Below are 20,010 nucleotides of genomic sequence, written 5' to 3'. Positions count from 1 at the left end.
TCGTGGCACAAAGCTGATACCATGAGAGTGAAAAGGAACTTGATTTCTCACCATAGAGAAGGGATGGCTCTTGGCTTCCTCTCTGATATTGGTAAAGGGCGACTCTAAAATCAGCGAGTCAGGGGGCGTTCCTGTAAACACAGAGGAAGGAAGTCTGCATCATTCCTTCATGTTTCAAACACTGACTCAACTACAGGCTTATGTAACTTGAAGACTTGAGTATTAGAAGTGTTTGCCAATTACATGAGTTCACTCTTAATCTAGTCAGTGCCTATTAAAGCTTGTCTATTTCTGAAACGTCAAATCACTCGCAGATTCCTTACTGACAAAAAATAAAGAACTTATATTCCTAAACTCGCAATCAATGTGATCTAATTATAATTATTATTAACTACTATTTATTCCTTGTGTAATTTCTTATGCAATTCATTCAATATTTTCGATGGGGACAACAAGAGTGTTAGGCTTTTCTTCTGGGGAGCTTGGTTCAACCGGCTGCAACCGGCAGTCTGAAGTTTCATGCTTGGTCACAAATTGTAGTTTTACGCTGCTGGCTACTTTTTGTCCTCAGTTGCAACAACCCTGCCCATAAGTATACACAAACTAATGATCACGTACCCCTGTCACACAGCCGTCTCACTAGGTTAGTGGCAACTCTGGAAAAACAGGAATGTACAGCATCAGCAGCAGTTCAAATATGCCACAGGGAATTACAAAATCAATTGCTTTATGTAAAATGAATGCTAAAATGTTATTCCAATAAATAGAAGTTCCACATCTAGAGAAAAGAACACCATCCTCAGAGCTCTCAGAGATGGCTCTGGCGAGTTCATCTCACCCTGTGCCGAGTGAGTGACCCCAGATGTACAGGGGCTTCTGGCCAATCCGCTGCTTTATCCACTGATAAAGGAAGAGGGCGTCTGACGTCATCCCTTTCTCTGAAGGGCTGCCCTCAGAGTCACCCCAACCTGCACAAACAAACAAAACCACATGGTTCTTCAATTTGGAACTGGGAATAGGATTCTGACTTGCATGATAGGATAATGCTTTAAAAATGACACCCAACATACCTCTATAATCAAATGTGACTACATGGTAGCCTAATGAACTAAGAACCTGCAGAGACAGGAAGAGAAAATGTCTGACATTACTCAAATAGACAAACGGACAAAAAAAAAAAAAAAAAACATAGGGTTCCTACACATTGTCCATTTCAAAATTCCATACTTTTCCAGAGTCAAATTTCCAGTCTTCTCTGTAGATTTTTCAGACTATACTTAAAATCTGATAAATGGTTTCAAAAGAAAAAATGAAAATTTCCTGATCACATACTCACTCCAATGCCATCCAAGATGTATATGACTTTCTTTCACAGAGCTGGAAAGAGGTGAGCATTTGTAGTTAAAAATTATATAATTTTTTCATTTGTTTCTAAAAATGACTGATTGTTTTGCTAGAGAACACCCTTATTTGTCAGTTGGGGTTGTGCGGAGCCCTCTGAAGCTGCCTAAATATGGATTTTGGACCATCAAAAATGGTTTACACTGGCCAACTTTCACTTGCATTAGATGAAAGTTATCCTGGAATATTTTCATCCAAAACCTTAATTTGTCTTCAGCTGAGGGAAGAAGTTCATACATCTTGGATGGCATTGGAGTGAGTAAATAACCAGGAAATTTTATTTTTTGGATGAACTATTCCTTTAAAATCCAACTGTTGACATGTATGTTACATTCTGAGTCAGAATCTCTGACTATTGTATGCTATTATGCTGTTAAATAATTGCCCCGAAGTTTGTAACTACTGTAGTTCAAACAAATCAATTAACACCAAACCCAGACAAGTTTAATACACTGCATTTTATTAAAACGGCAATGCTAAAACAGTGCAATGTTATTCATTATTGTCATGTAAATTTAAAAACTGTAACTGTAAACCTTCAATCCCTACTGCAACAGAAGAAATGTTCATGTCCACTGACTTTCCTTCATTGGCTGTTAGACAAAGCATAAAAATACTTGTAAACACTGTTTAACAAATAATTACACTTCACTGCATTAACTTTGTAATGACCAATCACAGCAGAGAGTCCCTCCAGCAGATCCAGTCTATCTTTTGGCAGCTGGCTCCAAACGCCATGAGAAAAAAAAAGAAAAGAAAAGAAAAAAAAAAAACCTCTGCTTGTATGATAAATTTATTTTTAGAAATTCTTAATTTTATATTTTAGAAAACTGAATAGGGGCAATAGTCTGGAAACACAAATATTTTTCCATACATACTCTGTTTTCTTAAATTAGTCAAATCAAATTCCATACTTTTCCAAACTGTGTAGGAACCCTGCAGACAGGGCTTTTAAATCTTAAATATACACCACCATTCAAAAGTTTGGTGTTGGTAAAAATTGTTTTTAATGTTTTTCAAAGAAGTGTCTCACCAAGGCTGCATTTATTCAATCAAAAATACAGTAAAACAGTAACAATGTGAAATGCGAAATTTGATACTCAAGAAACTTTTCTTATTATTAATGTTGAAAACTTATTCCTGGAAACCCATGATAATGTTTTTTTAATTTATTATTATTATTATTATTATTATTATTTCATTGATAAATAGAACATTCAAATGAACAGCATTTATTTCAAATAGCAGTCTTTTGTAACGTTACTGCTAGTATTTTCAATTTAATGCGTCTTTGCTGAACAAAAGAATTTATTTCTTTTAAACTTGCTGAGTGCAAACTTTTCAACGGTGGTAAAAATTAAGCGATTGCCCTTGTTTTTCTTTCTTTTTTTTTTTTTTTACCTTGTAGAGCTGAACTCTGTGATCCCCTCCTCTGAAACACACACACAAACATAATCAGGTAAAGTGACCAAACAACTGCATCAGATGAACTGCATTTGACAGAATCCTTATAAAGCCTGGAATACACTACATGACTTTTCAAATTTGAACAGATTTTGAAAACACTAGGCATCTGATATTTGCCAACTGTGTAAATGGTTACAGAGAAAAATGGGCAACATACTATCATATCACATCATGTTCTGAACACAACAAACTCTCCTAACAACAAGGTGCATGACAAATGAAAACAATATGTTTGATATCCTCCGCATGGATGGAATCATAGTCTGAATCTTAAAAATCTAAGTCTGTGCCCATCATACACTGTGATTTTCTGTGAAATCTGTCAACTCAAATCTGCAGAATGGCTCTGACTTTTGGCCTCTAGAATCGACTCCTCCAGACTGTAAATTGTGAGAAAAATCGGGGCAAAAGCTGTGTAGAGTATTCCAACCTTAAGGCCAATTCACATTGCACTGACAAATGCCGAACAACTTGGAAAATCCACAAATTACAGAACATCAATTCTCAAACATGTTCAATCACCAAAAACAATGGCAACGTAACACACGGATCTGACAAAACCCAAAAAACTGTTGGTGCAGTGTGAATTGGCCTTTAACGGACACTCAATCATTTTGGGCTTTAGAAATGTGGGAAATTTAGACATTTATTTTAATGATTTGATTTGATTTGATTTAGAAATTATCGAGCAGGCTTTAGAAAGCGGTGTTGATCACATGTTCCTGAGTGTTTATGTACCTTGTTCCAGCATTACCATGGAGATACAGGATGACAGGATGACTAGACTGGAAGCTTTTTTCATACCATTCAGCATCTTTTGCCTGAGCCTCCCTCCACATTGCTGCAGGTACTGTGTGCCTGAGAGAGAGAAATGGAACAAGAGATGACAGGATATACAAAAGAGATATACAGCTGTTACAACACCGCTTCCTGCACTTGAAATAATGAAAAAGATTAAAGGGTTGACGCAGTAAACGCAGTGCAGAGCTTCCGAGTTTAAATCCGAGCGCTTGCTTAGTATTGGCCAACGCTGTTCACGTGAGCACAACGATGAATGCATGTGATGCTGACGCAGGAGCCGGCCAATACTGAGCCGCCGTTCTGATGTAGAACATGGAAGCTCTGCACTGCATTCACTGCATTCACTGCATCAACTGCGTAGGAGACTGACAGAGGAGGAAGAGGAAAAACTGTGGAATAAAGTCGTTATTTTTGTTTTGTTTTTGCGCACAAAAAGCATTCTCGTCACTTCATAACATTAAGGTTGAACCACTGTAGTCATGTTGACTATTTTAACAATGTCTTTACTACTTCTCTGGACCTTGAAAGTGGTCATTTTGTTGCTTTCTATGGGAGATAAAAAAATGGAAGGAAGAATGAAGGTCTTACGGCTTTGGAACAACATGAGGGTGAGTATTTAATGACAGAAATGTCATTTTTGGGTGAACTAACTCTTTAATATACAGTGCTCAGTGTAAATGAGTACACCCCCTTTGAAAAGTAACATTTTAAACAACATAACAGTCACCTGTGTAATGAATAATTAGACTCACCAGTGGTTGAATTCTTGTTAAATTAGACATTTGTAGTCTAAAATTTCACTTTGCTCCAGAGACTTTCAGTGGGGTGTACTCATTTTTGCATCACCCTAATTTGAGTAAAACTGAAAAATGTGTAATCTAAGTTATAATATTAACCTTACTTTCATATTATAAGTTAAACAGATGTTATATAAAACTTAGTCTCGTCAACGTTTTGGAAATTATTTTTGTGTTCATTGAGATATTGTTTAAAATGTTACTTTTCAAAGGGGGTGTACTCATTTATGCTGAGCACTGTACTAAGTAGACATGTGCTTGCGTTCAAAAGTTTAGGGTCAGTCATATTCTCTTATGTTCACTGAGGCTGATTTTATCTGATCAAAAATACAGTAAAAAATACAGAAAAAGTAATACAGTAAAAGTAATTTATTCCTGTAATGGCAAAGCTGAATTTTCAGCATCATTACTCCAGTCTTCAGTGTCACATGCTCCTAATATGCTGATGGACCATATTCACAAACTGTTATGACACATTTTAACGGTCATCATCATCATAAGTCCTGCAAAGTTTTTTAGATTTTAATTTTTTTTTTAAATGTATGTATATTTAACACTATTTTTTTGTATTATATTACCTTTGCATCAAATTACACTAAACTAGTTAATGCTGCTGTGAGGGTGTTTCTAATTCAGCGGCAATGGGAGTGACTGTAAAATCTTTCTCTCTTCTGACTGCCGTTGTCAATCTCTCTCTATTTTTTCCCTCTTTTTGAAAGTTGTGAAAACACTATTGTGGAGTTTTTCTTTTGCTATTTGAGCAAATGGGAAAAAATATATATATAATATAAACTCAAAAAAAAAAAAAAAATGAACTGTTGGATTTGCTTAAAAAAAAAAAAAGTGTCAAGTGGTTCCACGCAACTATATTGAGTAATTTGTACAAATAACAATTTAGTTGTATGAACAAAAGAAATTCAAGTAAAGCTGACACAATTTCTTTGAGTAAATACAACTCATTTGAATTTGTCAGTTACATATGTGCAGTTTACTTAATAATGTTATGTTTATTATGCAAGGTGAACACATTTATTGATTTAATTTACTTAAAGTAACTATTTGCTCTACAAAATGCACTCAAAAATTAACTCATTGAACAAACTCAATTGAATTGAGAGCAGGAATTCCATCCTATAAACATGCATATATGAGGCTCACAGCCTAAACACAGGCGCCACTTTTTTGCATAACGGTAACCACAAAATTCAAAAACAGTTTGTTTTTGAACAAAATTCAAAAACAGAAACTCCTCTAAATGTCCAACATAACTGAACATTAATCACTAACATAAACTAACATCATCTTTCCCTTTACTGAAAAACATAAAATAACACTTTAATCCATAAATTTACTCTCCTAATGCAGTCCCTCGCAAAGCATGCTGGGAACTACGGATCAACTGCCCAGTTAGTTATGGCAACATTTATTTGTGCATTTCACATTTAACTTAACATTCAGCAATGTTAAGTTGATTGAACAAACACTTAAGTAAAGCTAAAAAAAAAAAAAAAAAAAAATTTAGTAGAAACAACTCAGTTAAATTAAGTATAGTAGTTACATGAGTTTTTTAAGTAATGTGAACAAGGATGGTTTGAGTGAAACTAACAACAGTGAAAGTTCATTGTTTAGTCTCTCATTCACCACTATATAAGAGTTCCCAACTATAATGACTTCCGCTTCGGAGAAACCCGGAAGGGTCTATTTGCTGCTCAAGAAACTATTACTATAATTATCAATGTTGAAATAAGTTGTGCTACTTAACTTTTGTGGAAAATGTGATTTTTTTTCTTTTTCTTTCAGGATTCTTTGATGAACAGAAAGTTCAAAAGAACAGCAATTACTTGAAAAAGAATCTTTTGTAACATTATAAATGTCTTTACTGTCTTTATTTTGATCAATTTATTGCATCCCTGTTGAATAAAAGTATTAATTTCTTTCAAAAAGGAAAAATCTTACTGACTCAAACATAGTACTGTACTCTTTTAGGACTTAAAACATCCTGTCCACTTCACCAAGAATTTATTATTAAAAGACTTTCCTATTCAATACTGAATCTGAGCAGTGCACAGACGGACTTATTTATGCAGAGAGAACTACAGCATCAGCGGCAGGAGGCTTATATGGCCCTCCCCACTGTTAGTGAAAGTCAAACACACACATACACAGTCACACCCAATGGCCAGCATCCACGGGCCCGTGCAGTCCTCTGTCACTACGGATTTACAGACTTTGGGCCACAGGCTGCGTTTCAATAAGTGCGGGAGTTTTTCCACGCCCTTCAGAAAGGCAGCCATGGCCATAGGCGAGAGAGAGGGACAGAAACTGCAGGGTAGAGAATGTAAGGACAGAGAGACAGAGAGAGAGAGAGATAGCGAGTGGAGGTAAGCCAGGCTGTGTCTGTATTTTAGCCGTTGTCTGTGTCTGTGCTCTCACCACACTCCAATGTTGATTCCCTCCTCTGGCTGCAGGTAGAAGTTGTGAGTGTGATTCAAGCCCTGATCCTGTGGTCTCTTCAGATCTATAAAATACGGCACTCGCACTGAAAGAGAGAGAAACGGAGAGAAATCAGTCAATGTGAAGCAGAATCTGATGCATTTCTGAGTTAAACAGGATTTTCTATTGCAAAAGAAAGTAGGTCAGGACTTGATTTTTGTCCATCGGGAATTGATGGGATCTTGAAAAGTCGGCATCAGATACCAGAATGGAATCGTCAGTTGAAATAAGTTTTAGAGGTAGATAAAGTTATATTTTATACATTTTGATTATGAACTATTATGAATTTAATAGAAAGTAACTAATTTTTATTTCATGTTGCCTTTAACATATGACCACCGAGATTTGAACATCAATGTTACCAAGAAACTTCCCTATGACTATGACAAATTTTGCTGATAATTTGTGCACAGCTATTTTAATTTATTATTAATTTATCCAATAGACATCAGTACATATAGATTATCCAAACGTAATGTGCACATACTGCTTAACAGTTTGGGGTTAGATTTTTTTTCAAGAATTTAATACTCACATTCAGCAAGGATACATTAAAATCGATCAAAAGTGACATTAAAGACATTTATAATGTTACAAAAGATTTCAAATAAATGCAGTTTTTTTTTAATCTTTTTTATTTATCAAAGAATCCTGGTATCCACAAAAATATTAAGCAGCAAAACTGTTTTCAGCATTGAAAATTGTAAGATATAAGCATATTAGAATGATTTCTGAAGGATCACGTGACACTGATGACTGGAGTAATGACAAAAAAAAAATAATAAAATAAAATAAAATGAAAAAAATTATAATAATGTTTCACAATATTACTGTTTTTCTGTATATTTGATCAAATAAAAGCAGCCTTGGTGAGCATAAGAGACTTCTTTCAAAAACACTAAACTTTTGATCATTAGTGTTGTACTTACAGGAGTCTTAAAAGTACAGAAGCAAAAAAAGATTGTTTAATTCTAGTTCAACTCTAACGTAATTACAAATTTTATTTTCCATACAAAGAATGTGTCACTCTGTACATGCCAAAAAGTGTAAAGCTGTTCTGTATAGCTTCAGTAAACTGATGAGATTTAAGATGGCGATGAGTTTTAATTTGACACACTTCAATAAAGATACATGAAATAATAAATCATTATTGAACATTTACAAATGAAGTAATCATGCTAGTAAATAATTTCATACAAAGGTTTTTGGAATTCTGCAAGTCTGGTCTGGAAAACAGTCACGTGAACCTATATAATGACTGTCTTTGCTGATGGAAACTATGAATAACAAAGTTTGCCTTTTAAGAACTGAAAGTGTGCCACAAGCTTTCTCAGGAGACTGATGACTAGACTAAGTTCACAGACCTTTCAGATTTCTCTCTGAGTAAAGCAGAAACATGGATGCTAACAGTCTCACTTTTACACAGATTCTCTCCATTATTAGCTAAGACTGCAAACAGAAGCAGAACATAGTGTGGAAACACACATCAGCTGACAGAAGCAGCATGACACTGCTGACAATGCTAATGCTAACATCAGCCCAAAACACCACAGAACATGACTAATATAAAAAAACAAATGAAACTATGATGTGACAACATATGAATAATCTGATAAGACCGAGAGACATGTGTGAGAGGCTGTTGAAGTGAAACAGGATCTCAGAGGCAAACAGAGTGGGCATTTAACTAGATTGATGGATGAATGACGGCTTTGTTTGGTCGTTACAACAAAATACCCAAACCCCAAACCAAAACCAACTGTCTGCAACTGTATCTGCAACATTTGTATCTGTTAGAAATGTCTTGTTAATGTCATGATGTCCAGCAGAGTCTGTTCTGTAATGGACACTACTTTAATATACCAAAAGACATTATGTTGCAAAACATGTGCTGAGGCTTTAGTAAATAAGAGGACACAGTGGAGATTATGCATTACTGAACACTAAACAGAAACACTACCATTCAAAAGTTTTTGATGCCAGTAGGATTTTTGAAGGAAATTAATAATTTTATTCAGCATTATATTGATTAAAAGTGACAGAAATCTTTTGTAACAATTTAAAAGTTTTTACTATTTCAAATAAATGCTGTTCTTTTAAACTTTGTATTCCATTAACTCTTTCCTCACCAGCGTTTAAAAAAAAAAAAAAAAAAAAAAAAAAAAAAGTTGCCAGCCACCACCAGCATTTTTGATCATTTTTGATAAAACAGTGGTCATATGTTAAAAAAGCTTTATGCATTATTTTTTATCAACACTTGAATGTGGGTATGTTTCATCTAAAAAAGCAACATTTTGAACAAAATTCTGAGAAAATTACGTTTTTGTCAAGGACTACAACATGTGCATGATTCTATTGCTTGTTTCTGCTGCTTCTTCACCTGTGTTTTGATCCTGAAATTCGTATTAGCACCCCTACCGTTTAACATTGAAAACATGTATTGCCGGCAAATTTTGTGAATGGTGGGGAAGCGATGCGTCATGAATGACAGAAAATTCCATCAATGGCAGGGAAATAGTTAAAGAATCCTAAAAAAATTATTTATCACGGTTTCCACAAACATATTAAAGCCAGTAATTGATCAAACTTAACACTATCTACTTTGTTAGTGCACATTACTAGCCTTAGGGTGAACAATTAACCAGTGGAAGTTTAAAAAAAAAAAAGTGTGTAGTTATTATTTCTTGACTCCGAGATGCATCCAGATGCACTATGCTGTTTTTATTTGATGACTTTAAGTGTGCGTGATTTAATGTGTCTTAAGGGTTGTTCCGAGCACGCTGAATATTTCACAGGGGAAAATGCAGCATAACAATCTCCTTGGATACTACAATTCCCTTGAGGTGAAATGCCCTAAGCCTGTCCTTGCAGCAGCAGAAAATAATGGAAACTGACCCATCAAGGTACTGAATTAAAATTAGACATCATCAGAAACTGATGCAGCAACCAAAATAATGCAGCTTACATGGAAGTTTTGCTTGAATAACAAAATGCAAATGCAAAATGACTGATCTAAACACAAAGGGTTAAAGAGGTTGGTTTAAAAAGACACCCCACCCGTATTGTCATTTTTGTGGACCTGGATGCCTGGACACTTTGATACATATGCTTTGAGACTGTCCAGATGTGCAAAAATTCTGGGATATGGTGCTTGACGTTTTGTACATGGCTACTAGATACTAGTTCAACACTAGTAGTAATACTAGTGGCCCTCATACCAACATTTATATACAGTATAGTAGGGCTGGGCGATGTTTCCGATTTTTTCGATTAATTCGAATTTAATGTTTTGCCTCGATTTTATTATTTTTGAAATTGACAAATCGCGATTTTGAATAAAAATGTTAGCAAGCGTTACAAATGGACATGTTGACACTACAGCAATGATAACCGCATTAGGAGAAGAAAATGATCCGACCTCATGATGGCGCCGGCGCGCCTGATTAACCGCTCTTATGTGATGCTCTATGAACGTAGAACACATCACTATTCTTTCATTCAGAAATGCTTTATTGCGTTATAAAAATGAGACGCAGGCAGTGGAATGAGAAAAAAAAGCAGAGTTATTAAACGCGAGTTGAGCTGCTGCTTCTTCTTTTTTTTTTAACTTGACCGCCGTGTTTTTAGAATGCCGTTTCATGGGCGAGACGCTGCAAAAGACGCGAGACACAAGTGCAACACCTAAACATGTCCGCCAAACATAAAAACAATTGGACAAATAGCGCAATGGAATGCAAAAACCTGTAAACCTGTTTGACATTTCATGTTTGCATGATGGTGACAGGCTGAAAGCTGCTGTTGTTTTCTGTTTTTACAAAGCATTTGCTGTTAATAATAGCCTATTACTGGTGTTATTTATTGCTATTACTTTTTGGCTAAGAAATATTTAGCATTTTCTTATTTTATATTATTTCTGAGTATACAGGGTGTGTTTAAGATAAGTTTGTACAACATTTGCCTTCATATTTCAGGCATATTCTACAAAGATATTTAACAAATTGTTTTACATTTACACCATGTTGATCACTTCAAGTGTGGTGCACTTGGAACTTTTTTTAACCATATTGTTAATAAAGAGAATGTTACTTAAATCATATTGTAGTTAGGTTTTTAAGTTGACTAGTTAAACAGTAAAAAAAAAAAAAATATATCGAAATTTTATTTTTTTTGCCATATCGCCCAGCCCTACAGTATAGTTCGGCCAAGTTAAAAAGATTAGTCAAAAATACTCACCAAAGTTTAAAAATACTAATTTTGCTTGTATTGATGGACAGAGTTTTATAATAACAGGAATGGCGATGTAGATTCCCAACACCCAGATCAGTATCTTCCTCAGCCTCCACATCAGACCACCCCTGCAGACAGAGAGAGAAGTGATTACATAAAACAGATTCCTTTAACATACATAAATATAAGCCTTAATGTACAGAATAACAAAAAAGGACTGTAAAATTAAATTGTACCACACACCAAGTTCTATTTTGTCAAATTCAACAAGACCTGCAATGATTGGTTAAGAACAACATTCCCTCAAAATTGATTGGCTGAAACACTTCAAGCTAGTTAAAGAATATATTATGGAAATATTAAAGCATTTTTTGTAATAAAAATCACATGGAAGGTTTACCATGTGTAAGTACAAGATCTGAACAAAAGTGTCGGTTCGGCAAAGAGTTAATGGTCCTCATAATGCGGCCTGTCCTCTCACGATCTCCCTCACACTCAGAGGTCAAACAGTGTGCATCTTTGCGGCCAGCGGTGACCTCTAAATTGTGCCGGGGAGTATAAAGTGTCATGATTTAAATTAGAGAGAAAGCAGGAGATCACTTAAAGGAACAAACTCACCCTGTCTGACTTACTGCCCTGAGCTCTACTGTAAGGTCTGTGTGTATATGCGTTTATGTCTGGCTGATACACAAATTAAAGAGTGACTTTACAATGCTAAGGGGTTTGTGGTGAAAAGCTGCTGTATTGAACTTGTTTCATTTCCTCCTTTACAACTTGAACGGTGACTGGAATTTTCCTTCCTAACTCATGACCAGTGGATTACTTAAACAATCAAATACTAACACACGCATGCACACACGCACGCACACACACCATATATGTAAAACTGTATCAAAAATTACACAAAAATATTAAAGCGACAGTTCACCCAAAAATGAAAATTCTGTCATCATTTACTCACCCTCAAGTAGTTCCAAACCTGTATGAATTTCTTTGTTCTGCTGAACGCAAAGGAAGATATCTGGAAGAATGTCAGTAACCAAACAGATCTCGCCCCCCATTGACTACCATAGTAGGAAAAATAAATACTATGGTAGTCAATGGGGGGTGAGATCTGTTTGGTTACAGACATTCTTCCAAATATCTTCCTTTGTATTTATACAGGTTTGTGTTCATACAGGTTTGGAACTACTCAAGGGTGAGTAGATGAAAGAATATTCATTTTTGGGTGGACTATCCCTTTAAGCAGCACAACTGTTTATAACATTGATAATAATGAATGTTTCTTGAGCTCCAAAGCGTATTAGAATGATTTCTGAAGAATCATGTGAGACTAGGGTAATAGCTGTTAAAAAAATAGCTTTGCCATCACAGGAAAAAAAAAAATTACATTTCAACATTTAAACTGTAATAATACAGTATTTTACAATATTATGTTTTTACTGTATGTTTAATCAAATAAATGCAGCCTTAATAGGCATAATAGACTTCTTACAAAACAATAACAAATCATACTAACACCAAAATTTTGAACATTCGTGTATATATACACACTTTAGTTTCTTTGCAGTAAATGAGAGAGAGAGAGAGAGAGAGAGAGCATCCCAGACAGGGTGAAAGAAGAGTAAAGGAAATAATCCAGGAAGCAAAAAAGAGCTGAGCATCCGGTTTGATCCGGCTGATCCTGGATCAGTTCCCCAGCAACATTTAAGCATTCCTACGACCTTTCCTCAGCCTCCTTCAGAACACACCTGCTAACTTTGATCAAATAGTATTGTAATTGACTACTATGAAGAACTAAAGGTTCAAAGTAAATAAATGGGAACAAACTGAATAATAGAATCGATTACTTTTTTACTCCGACATTTATGGAAAGGGGTAGTTAGAGAGAAGACAGGAAATGATGTGGAGTTCTCCACCCTCATCTTCTATCTCAATGTGTCAGCATGCCAATAACCAATAAGCCACAGCACTGACTGCGTTATATACTTGTATACTTTTTCCAGGTGATTAATGCAGCAGGCAGCTGATCTCGAGCTCCCTGCAGAGATAAGACTTTTGGTCACCTGGCAGTGAGTCACAGAAGGTCTGAACTGAGTGTGTGTGTTCGTGTCCATGTGGTCGGTTTGAGAGTTTTTGCTTGTGTTTGAGAGTGCAAGGTGATTTTGATAAAGAGAGAGAGCAAGACTATTGTGTAACAGCAGAGCTAAATACAGCACACACAGGCTGCACTGAGACTCATTACCGTACAGTGCTCACATAGATACTGCCACTGAGCTGTTTATGTGTGTGTATGACCTTTCAGGATGCTACTGATTATATACACATTAGTGTCTAGTAGAACTAGCCATTTTTTTTGTCTATGTGGCTTAACTAGATTACAGTGTATTTACTGGTTAGATTAGAAGATAAGATAAGATGTGCAATTCAGGGTTTGTACACGCTGTTTTTGCAGGTACACGTCCACACAGAGCATCCTAACCAGAGCTTTAAACCTTCAGGGTAACACTAATATGTTAAGCCATGCTGATCCAATGCCATATGGGCATTATTACGGCTGTCTGGGCATCAGGAGTCCAGACTGCACTGGGACAAAGAGTTTATGACTAGTGCACTGAGCAAAAATATGGGAAGGAATGAGAGATGCACCAAAATTTCAGCTGAAAAAAACAAAATATATAAAAAAAATAAAAATAAAAACTTGGAGAGTCTATTCAGTTTACCATGACACCTTACAGCATCACACAATGAATCATTTTTCAGTGCTGATTGCTGTTTAACTGTAATTTGACAGTTTTGGTCCTGCTTTATAGCACCATCTTGGCAATTTAGCTCTATTTGTGTGTATGCGTGTGTGTGTGTGTCAGTCTCTGCATTTGACAGGATGCAAGTCTCTAAAAATGATCACCTCCAACACGCTACTCCCACACACCCAAACACTTATACACGGTAAAAGTTCACACTCAGAAATCACCAAGTCAATTGTATACATTTTAAAATAAAAATGAGATTTTAAAAACCACTAATGAGTTTATTCAGACATCTACAGAGTGGCAGCAGTCGGCCGTCTTAATACCATATGTATGAGGACATCAATCTCTGAAAAGAATATCATCATAGTTATTCAATAACCCATTAATAATCATTGGCTATTAATTATAAAAAGAGAATACCTCCACATTTCATTGATCAGTCTAAACATAAGCAATGCTCAAATGATAAAACTATGCAGTTGTTTGCCATTTTAGTGTAATTATATATACCTAGCATTAACCATGCAGGAAAAGTGAAACCCTAAATGCACATCTGATTGTACATGAATAAATGATTGGGTCATTTTCAGGTCAATGTCTTTGGCAGAGTCCAGATGCATGATTCTGTGTATTACCAGTCAGACAGGCAATAAGATCCTGCTGTACTAAACAATAAGCCTACTTTAGGATTAACTTTAGAACTGAATTACACAATGACACTGAAGTATGCAAGAAACAAACTGAGCAACATTTCATACCCATACTACAATACAACACCATAAGAGAAGCACACAAAAGATATTTTGAAGAATGCTACCGTCCAAACACTGGATCGACTGGATCGACAAACACTTGCATACTTCAGTGTTTTTTTTTTTTGTTTTTTTGTTTTTTTCAAAATAACTTCTTTTGTGTTCCACAAAAAAAAAAGAAAAGAAAGAAAGTCAGGCTAAGCTCTGCGTATTTGACCTGTTCTTGACAGATATCATAGGTTTTAGATTCAAAGGCATCTTCTAAATCCAAACAAAACCAGTGTATCCCCTCTGCCAACGTCAAACTGTGAGCTTTTACTTCTTGAAAGCCACAGTTAGATCACTTCCACCCAATTCTAAGAAGCCAGATTCAAAACGTCTCAGGAAAACTTTGTCTCTTCCTTCTCTTTCTGTCGGACGCCAAAGGCTTGTCTCGTGTCTGCGGGTACCAGACAACAGCTCCTAAGTGGCAGCCGTTGGCATAGGATATGCTTTTAGAGCTCTCAGCTGCAGCTACCCAAATCAATGTCCTAAAAATCCTGGTCTGGATGTAGACCACTAAATGCCAAATACTAGCTCTATCAGTGACCATGATCAATGGTCCTGAATGACAAACAACGTCTAGAGTGACTTAAGAACACGTATACTTTTTACATTATACTGCATAATGCTAATAGATCAGTAGTTAAAATATTAAACAAATAGTTTGAAAAGTTATTTTCACATCTGAATGTACCTGAACTATGGATCTGCCGTTTCATATAATGATTGGTAGTAAAAGTTATTATACATTTTTGTTCATGTTTAAAAGTTTAGGGTCGGCACACTCTTAAAAACAAAGGTTCCAAAAAGAAGTTTTTAAGAGTGAAGTTGTTTTTGAAAGAAGTCTCTTAGTCTGCTTTTACACTGGCACAAAAAAGAAAGAGAGTTTTATTTATGTCTGACATAGATTGCATGTTGTTGCAAACATGATGTTGCAAACACCGATCTGTTCTGAGCCATTTTCAAATTCAGTAAATCATATCCAATACATGGACATCTGATCTACGTCTAAACACGTATATCCGATTTCAATTTGAATTGTAAGCAACCAGAAGGTGAGGGTTACACATTTTCACAAAGATAGCTTTTCTTAACGGCAGGGTCGTTTTTCAGAAACACTTTTTGTTATATTGGTTGAAACTCTCAAAAACATAGTGAAATTGTGAAATATTGTTACAATATAAAAGTACTATTTTCTATTTTAATATATTTTGAAAATGTAATTCATTCCTGTGATGGCAAAGTTGAATGTAAAAGTCTTCACTGCCATTTTTGATCTAAAAGATTTTTTAAGAAATTCTGACTTGATTTCAAAAGACTCAGATTTTCGGAACAGTAATCTAAAAACAAAACTAGACATGAGACAAAGACAGGCTTGCAATTGAAGGTTAAACTGTAAAGAATGAAGATGGATGGAAGAAGAAGCAGTAGAAATAGAGAAAAGTGGAGCTCTTTCACAGCTACATGTAATAGATTATGACAGGTCTGAGGGACCGGACTCTCTGAGAGCCCTATAAGGTGACACTGAGACCACAGTTTTTGTGGTAGGAAGAGACTAATGCCTTCATGCTTTTAACAACATCATCTGGTAACATTATACAGGAAGTGAACTGTTAGCTACTCCTATCAGACAAAATGAAATGGTATCTATAAAACATTTAACTTCTGTAATATAATGTACTTAGGTGGAAACTAGCTTTATGGTGGTGATTTCCCTCTTATTCAGCACTTTGTTTCTTGGAATAAATTAATCATGGCTGACTGTGTATTGGGCATTTCTTGTTCACAACTCACAAACAAGATAAATGACATTTCTTAAGGAAGTAAAAAAGGTCTGTTTTGATTTCCTGTTGCTTTTAAACAACAGCTGATGGAATTGCATAGCACACATTCTGCCCTGGCATTGAACTATGCAATGATAATGCAAATGGCCTGAGATCAGCCAGGACGGGCATGTGAAGGATATGTGAAACTGTAGACACTGCACTCCTAAGGATGAGGGGGAAAAAAGACACGTGCTACATTACAGGCTCTCTACTTCCTCCCTCTCTCCTTTCTTCCTCCATTTCACTCACCCTAATGAGTGTCTCTAGCCACTCAGCGGAGGTTGGAAGAGCAGTTTTGACAGAGATGGCAGAGTTAGTTACTGCTTGGTTTAACCCAAGATTAGTCTCCTTCAAAAGACCTCAAGAAGAACTACCACCGCTATTTTACCAACCCAGTTTGGGCAGGTACAAAACAACATATACTCAGTATCAACAAATCGGTGGGTTGCCTGAATGACTAGTCAACCTTAAAGAAGCCTGTAAAGGCTGGTTTTGAGTCACTTGTTTTTGTGCTAGACAAAGTGAATGGAATGGAACAGAATAGAGGGATCTTAAAAAGCAGTTTTTAACTATTTTAAACTTTTTGACGGGCAAAAAAAAGTGTGCTAATGCCAAAAACATCCAACTAAATGTGTATGGCTGGAGAAGTGAAGATAAATATTCTTTGAGAGGGTGCAAATGGTGTAACAGCACACTGTTATCATGCTAACTAAAGGAAAAACTAAATGAACTAGTGGCTATTAATGACTAGTTGTTGACCATTGTAACCCATTTCATTCACAGCAAGTTCTCCTACACTTCACTACATTAACTCTTTCCCTGCCATTGATGAAGTTTTCCATCATTCATGACATAACGCTTCCCCACTAATAACGGAATTTTCCAGCAATCCATGTTTTCACTGTTATCTGGTAGTGGCCTATTACGCATCTCTAAAATAGTACAGAATCTCCGGATCAAAACACAGGTGAAAATGAAGCAGAAACAAGCGATACAACATGTGCATAAGCAATGCTTCTAGTCTTCGACAAAATGCGATTTTATCGGCTTTTTGTTCAAAATGTTGCTTTTTTATTAAACTTACCCACATTCAAGTGTTGATAAAGAATAAATGAAGCTAGAATAAAAGTTTTAGAATAAAACCTTTTTTTGTTGTTTGTTTAAAAGCAGAGGCTCTGTTCTTTCTTTTAATATATTGCATGCTCAGATATTCATACAACAATATATTCCGGGGGCCATGAAAATTTTGTGAAAATGAAAAAAAAAAAAAAAAATGCAGTTGGTGGCTGGCAGTTTTCTTTAAAAAAACCTGACGGGGAAAGTTAACACATTCTTAGCATGTATATCAGATAAGTCACTGTCAAAATCTGTTATTAGTCTTCCTGAAATCTAAAAAAAGATTTCAGAAGATGCCTTGTCAAGACTTCTTTTTCCCAATCAAACCTGACATACTTTCACAAGAAGAGCTAAAATAAGATACCAAATTGTCACAATTAGGATGTCTCTTGGGTCTATGTTTGATCCAGAGCTCCTGATCCCAGGATGCAAGAAAAGACCAGAATTTCAGGTTGAAATGTGCAGAGCGAATAACTGACATGGCTTTGAGGTATTATTTAGCCTGAAGGCTAGTCCTCCCCTCCTTGAAATGGATGTCTTTAAGAACAAGAGAATGCAACCAAACAACCTATTGGAAGGTTTTTTTCTATGCCTTTTAGCTTTAGTCATGCTGTAAACAGAAGTAGCAACAGATCTTTTCTTCCATATTGTGATGTACATCCAAATGAAATGGTTCTATGCATTCGTAGTTGATAGGATGGAGGCAGATCTGAATCCGAGCAGTCGACTATAAGAAAGGGGAAGCGGACAAAATGATTAAAGTCCGGCATGCATCACAGAGAAAAGTCTGTCGTTCGATAGAGTTATGATATATTAAAAATTACTAGTTAAAAGAAAATTGTAGAAACGAAAAATATACATGGATGAATAGTTGGCAATAAGATCAATAACATGCATTTAGAAAATAAATAAGAGTAATCTAAATGCTAGTAAAAACATGACAGATATATGTATGTAAATGTACGATTTTCTCTACCAGGAAAAAAAGACCAAAATATTACCAACCATCCTGTTTCAATAAAAAATGTCAAGGTTTATCCTCAAGCAATATAATGGGGTCTTTAACTTCTGTGTCTAAAATTTTACATGGGACTTCAGCTAATTTAATTTCAGGTCCTGTGAATTAAAGCTGAACTGACCCTGTTAACCTTGAACCGGCCAGCCACACAAAGGTCACTGCAACCAGACTAACCAGTGGCAGCTCCTGTATCAGACACAAGACCGTCTCCAGCACCCAATACCCCAGACCCATACAGCACCGGAGGAGAGTCCGATTACTGCAGCATCAGATACAGTGCAATAGTAGAGTAGCATTTCAGCTCAAATGAGATGTGATGGTAGACCTTTACCATACTGTTTCCTGCTAGAGTTTCCTGCTAATATAACGAACAACATCTTTTATAACAGGACATTTTACAGGTTCGTTACAATCTTTCAATGGAATCTTTCATAACAGCTCAGTTGAAACTAATTGCAATATTTTGTAACATTGTAGTTAAGAGCTGTAAGTGTTTCCTCATAAAGTTAAATCCCACTATATACAGTTGCAAGAAAAAGTATGTGAACCACTTGCAGAATCTGTGAAAATGTGAATAATTTTAACAAAATAAAGGAGATAATACAAAATGTATTTTGTTATTTTTGTTATTTTAAATGTTATTTTTTATTTAGTACCAACTCTCAATGCATCGTGTTTTCTTCTGGAGCATCAGTGAATGTTTGAACCTTTTTTAATAGTTGTGTTTGAGTACCTCAGTTGTCCTCAGTGTGAAAAGACGGATCTCAAAGTCATTCAGTCACTGCTGAAAAGGGTTCAGATATGCAAAAGATGATGGAAAACTGAAGAATCTGCAGGACCTGGAGAATTTTTCTGAAGAACAGAGCTCAGTTTAACTGCTCAGAGCAAACAAGGGACTCATGAAGAACCATCACAAAACAAACAAACAGTTGTAGATCATCCAGGTAACCACAAACAGTATTGAGAATCAGTGGTTCACATACTTATGAATGGGGTTATTTTAATAAATTCAGCTATTTTTTTGTCTTGTGGATTATATGTAAACATCTTTTATGTAAAATATCTTACTCGGGAGAGTACTAAATAAAAAATAACATGCATTTTGTATGATCTCCTTTATTTTGTTAAAATTATTCACATTTTCACAGATTCTGCAAGTGGTTCACATACTTTTTCTTGCAACTGTATCATATAAATCAGAACATATAAGAGCGCTAGCATATTTTTAATAGCCACTATCCATATACACTAGCGTTTAAAAGTTTGTGGTCGGTAAGATTTTTTAAATGTTTTTGAAAAGAGTCTCATGCTCACCAA

At 35.6% G+C, this 20,010-nt stretch overlaps 1 protein-coding gene across 4 annotated transcripts in view; it reads right to left on the bottom strand.

The window, feature by feature from the left end:
- abhd12 (abhydrolase domain containing 12, lysophospholipase) overlaps nucleotides 1-20,010 on the bottom strand; it is a 29,399-nt gene that overhangs the window by 5,697 nt on the left and 3,692 nt on the right. For 2 of the 4 annotated variants that reach the window (XM_051867154.1, XM_051867153.1), the window contains exons 3-10: nucleotides 11,193-11,314; nucleotides 6,900-7,005; nucleotides 3,607-3,726; nucleotides 2,803-2,833; nucleotides 1,071-1,116; nucleotides 839-968; nucleotides 619-656; nucleotides 52-131 (exon numbers count right to left, since the gene is read on the bottom strand). In XM_051867154.1, coding sequence (XP_051723114.1) covers nucleotides 52-131; nucleotides 619-656; nucleotides 839-968; nucleotides 1,071-1,116; nucleotides 2,803-2,833; nucleotides 3,607-3,726; nucleotides 6,900-7,005; nucleotides 11,193-11,314 — 673 coding nt within the window. Of the gene's footprint in view, nucleotides 1-51; nucleotides 132-618; nucleotides 657-838; nucleotides 969-1,070; nucleotides 1,117-2,802; nucleotides 2,834-3,606; nucleotides 3,727-6,899; nucleotides 7,006-11,192; nucleotides 11,315-11,586; nucleotides 11,755-11,804; nucleotides 11,884-20,010 lie in introns of those variants that run through there. The other 2 variants (XM_051867156.1, XM_051867155.1) reach the window with 2 other exon arrangements.

Source organism: Ctenopharyngodon idella, chromosome 17, assembly GCF_019924925.1.
Source record: "Ctenopharyngodon idella isolate HZGC_01 chromosome 17, HZGC01, whole genome shotgun sequence".
Taxonomy (NCBI): Eukaryota; Metazoa; Chordata; class Actinopteri; order Cypriniformes; family Xenocyprididae; genus Ctenopharyngodon; species Ctenopharyngodon idella.
This window is presented reverse-complemented; position numbering and strand designations above follow the sequence as displayed.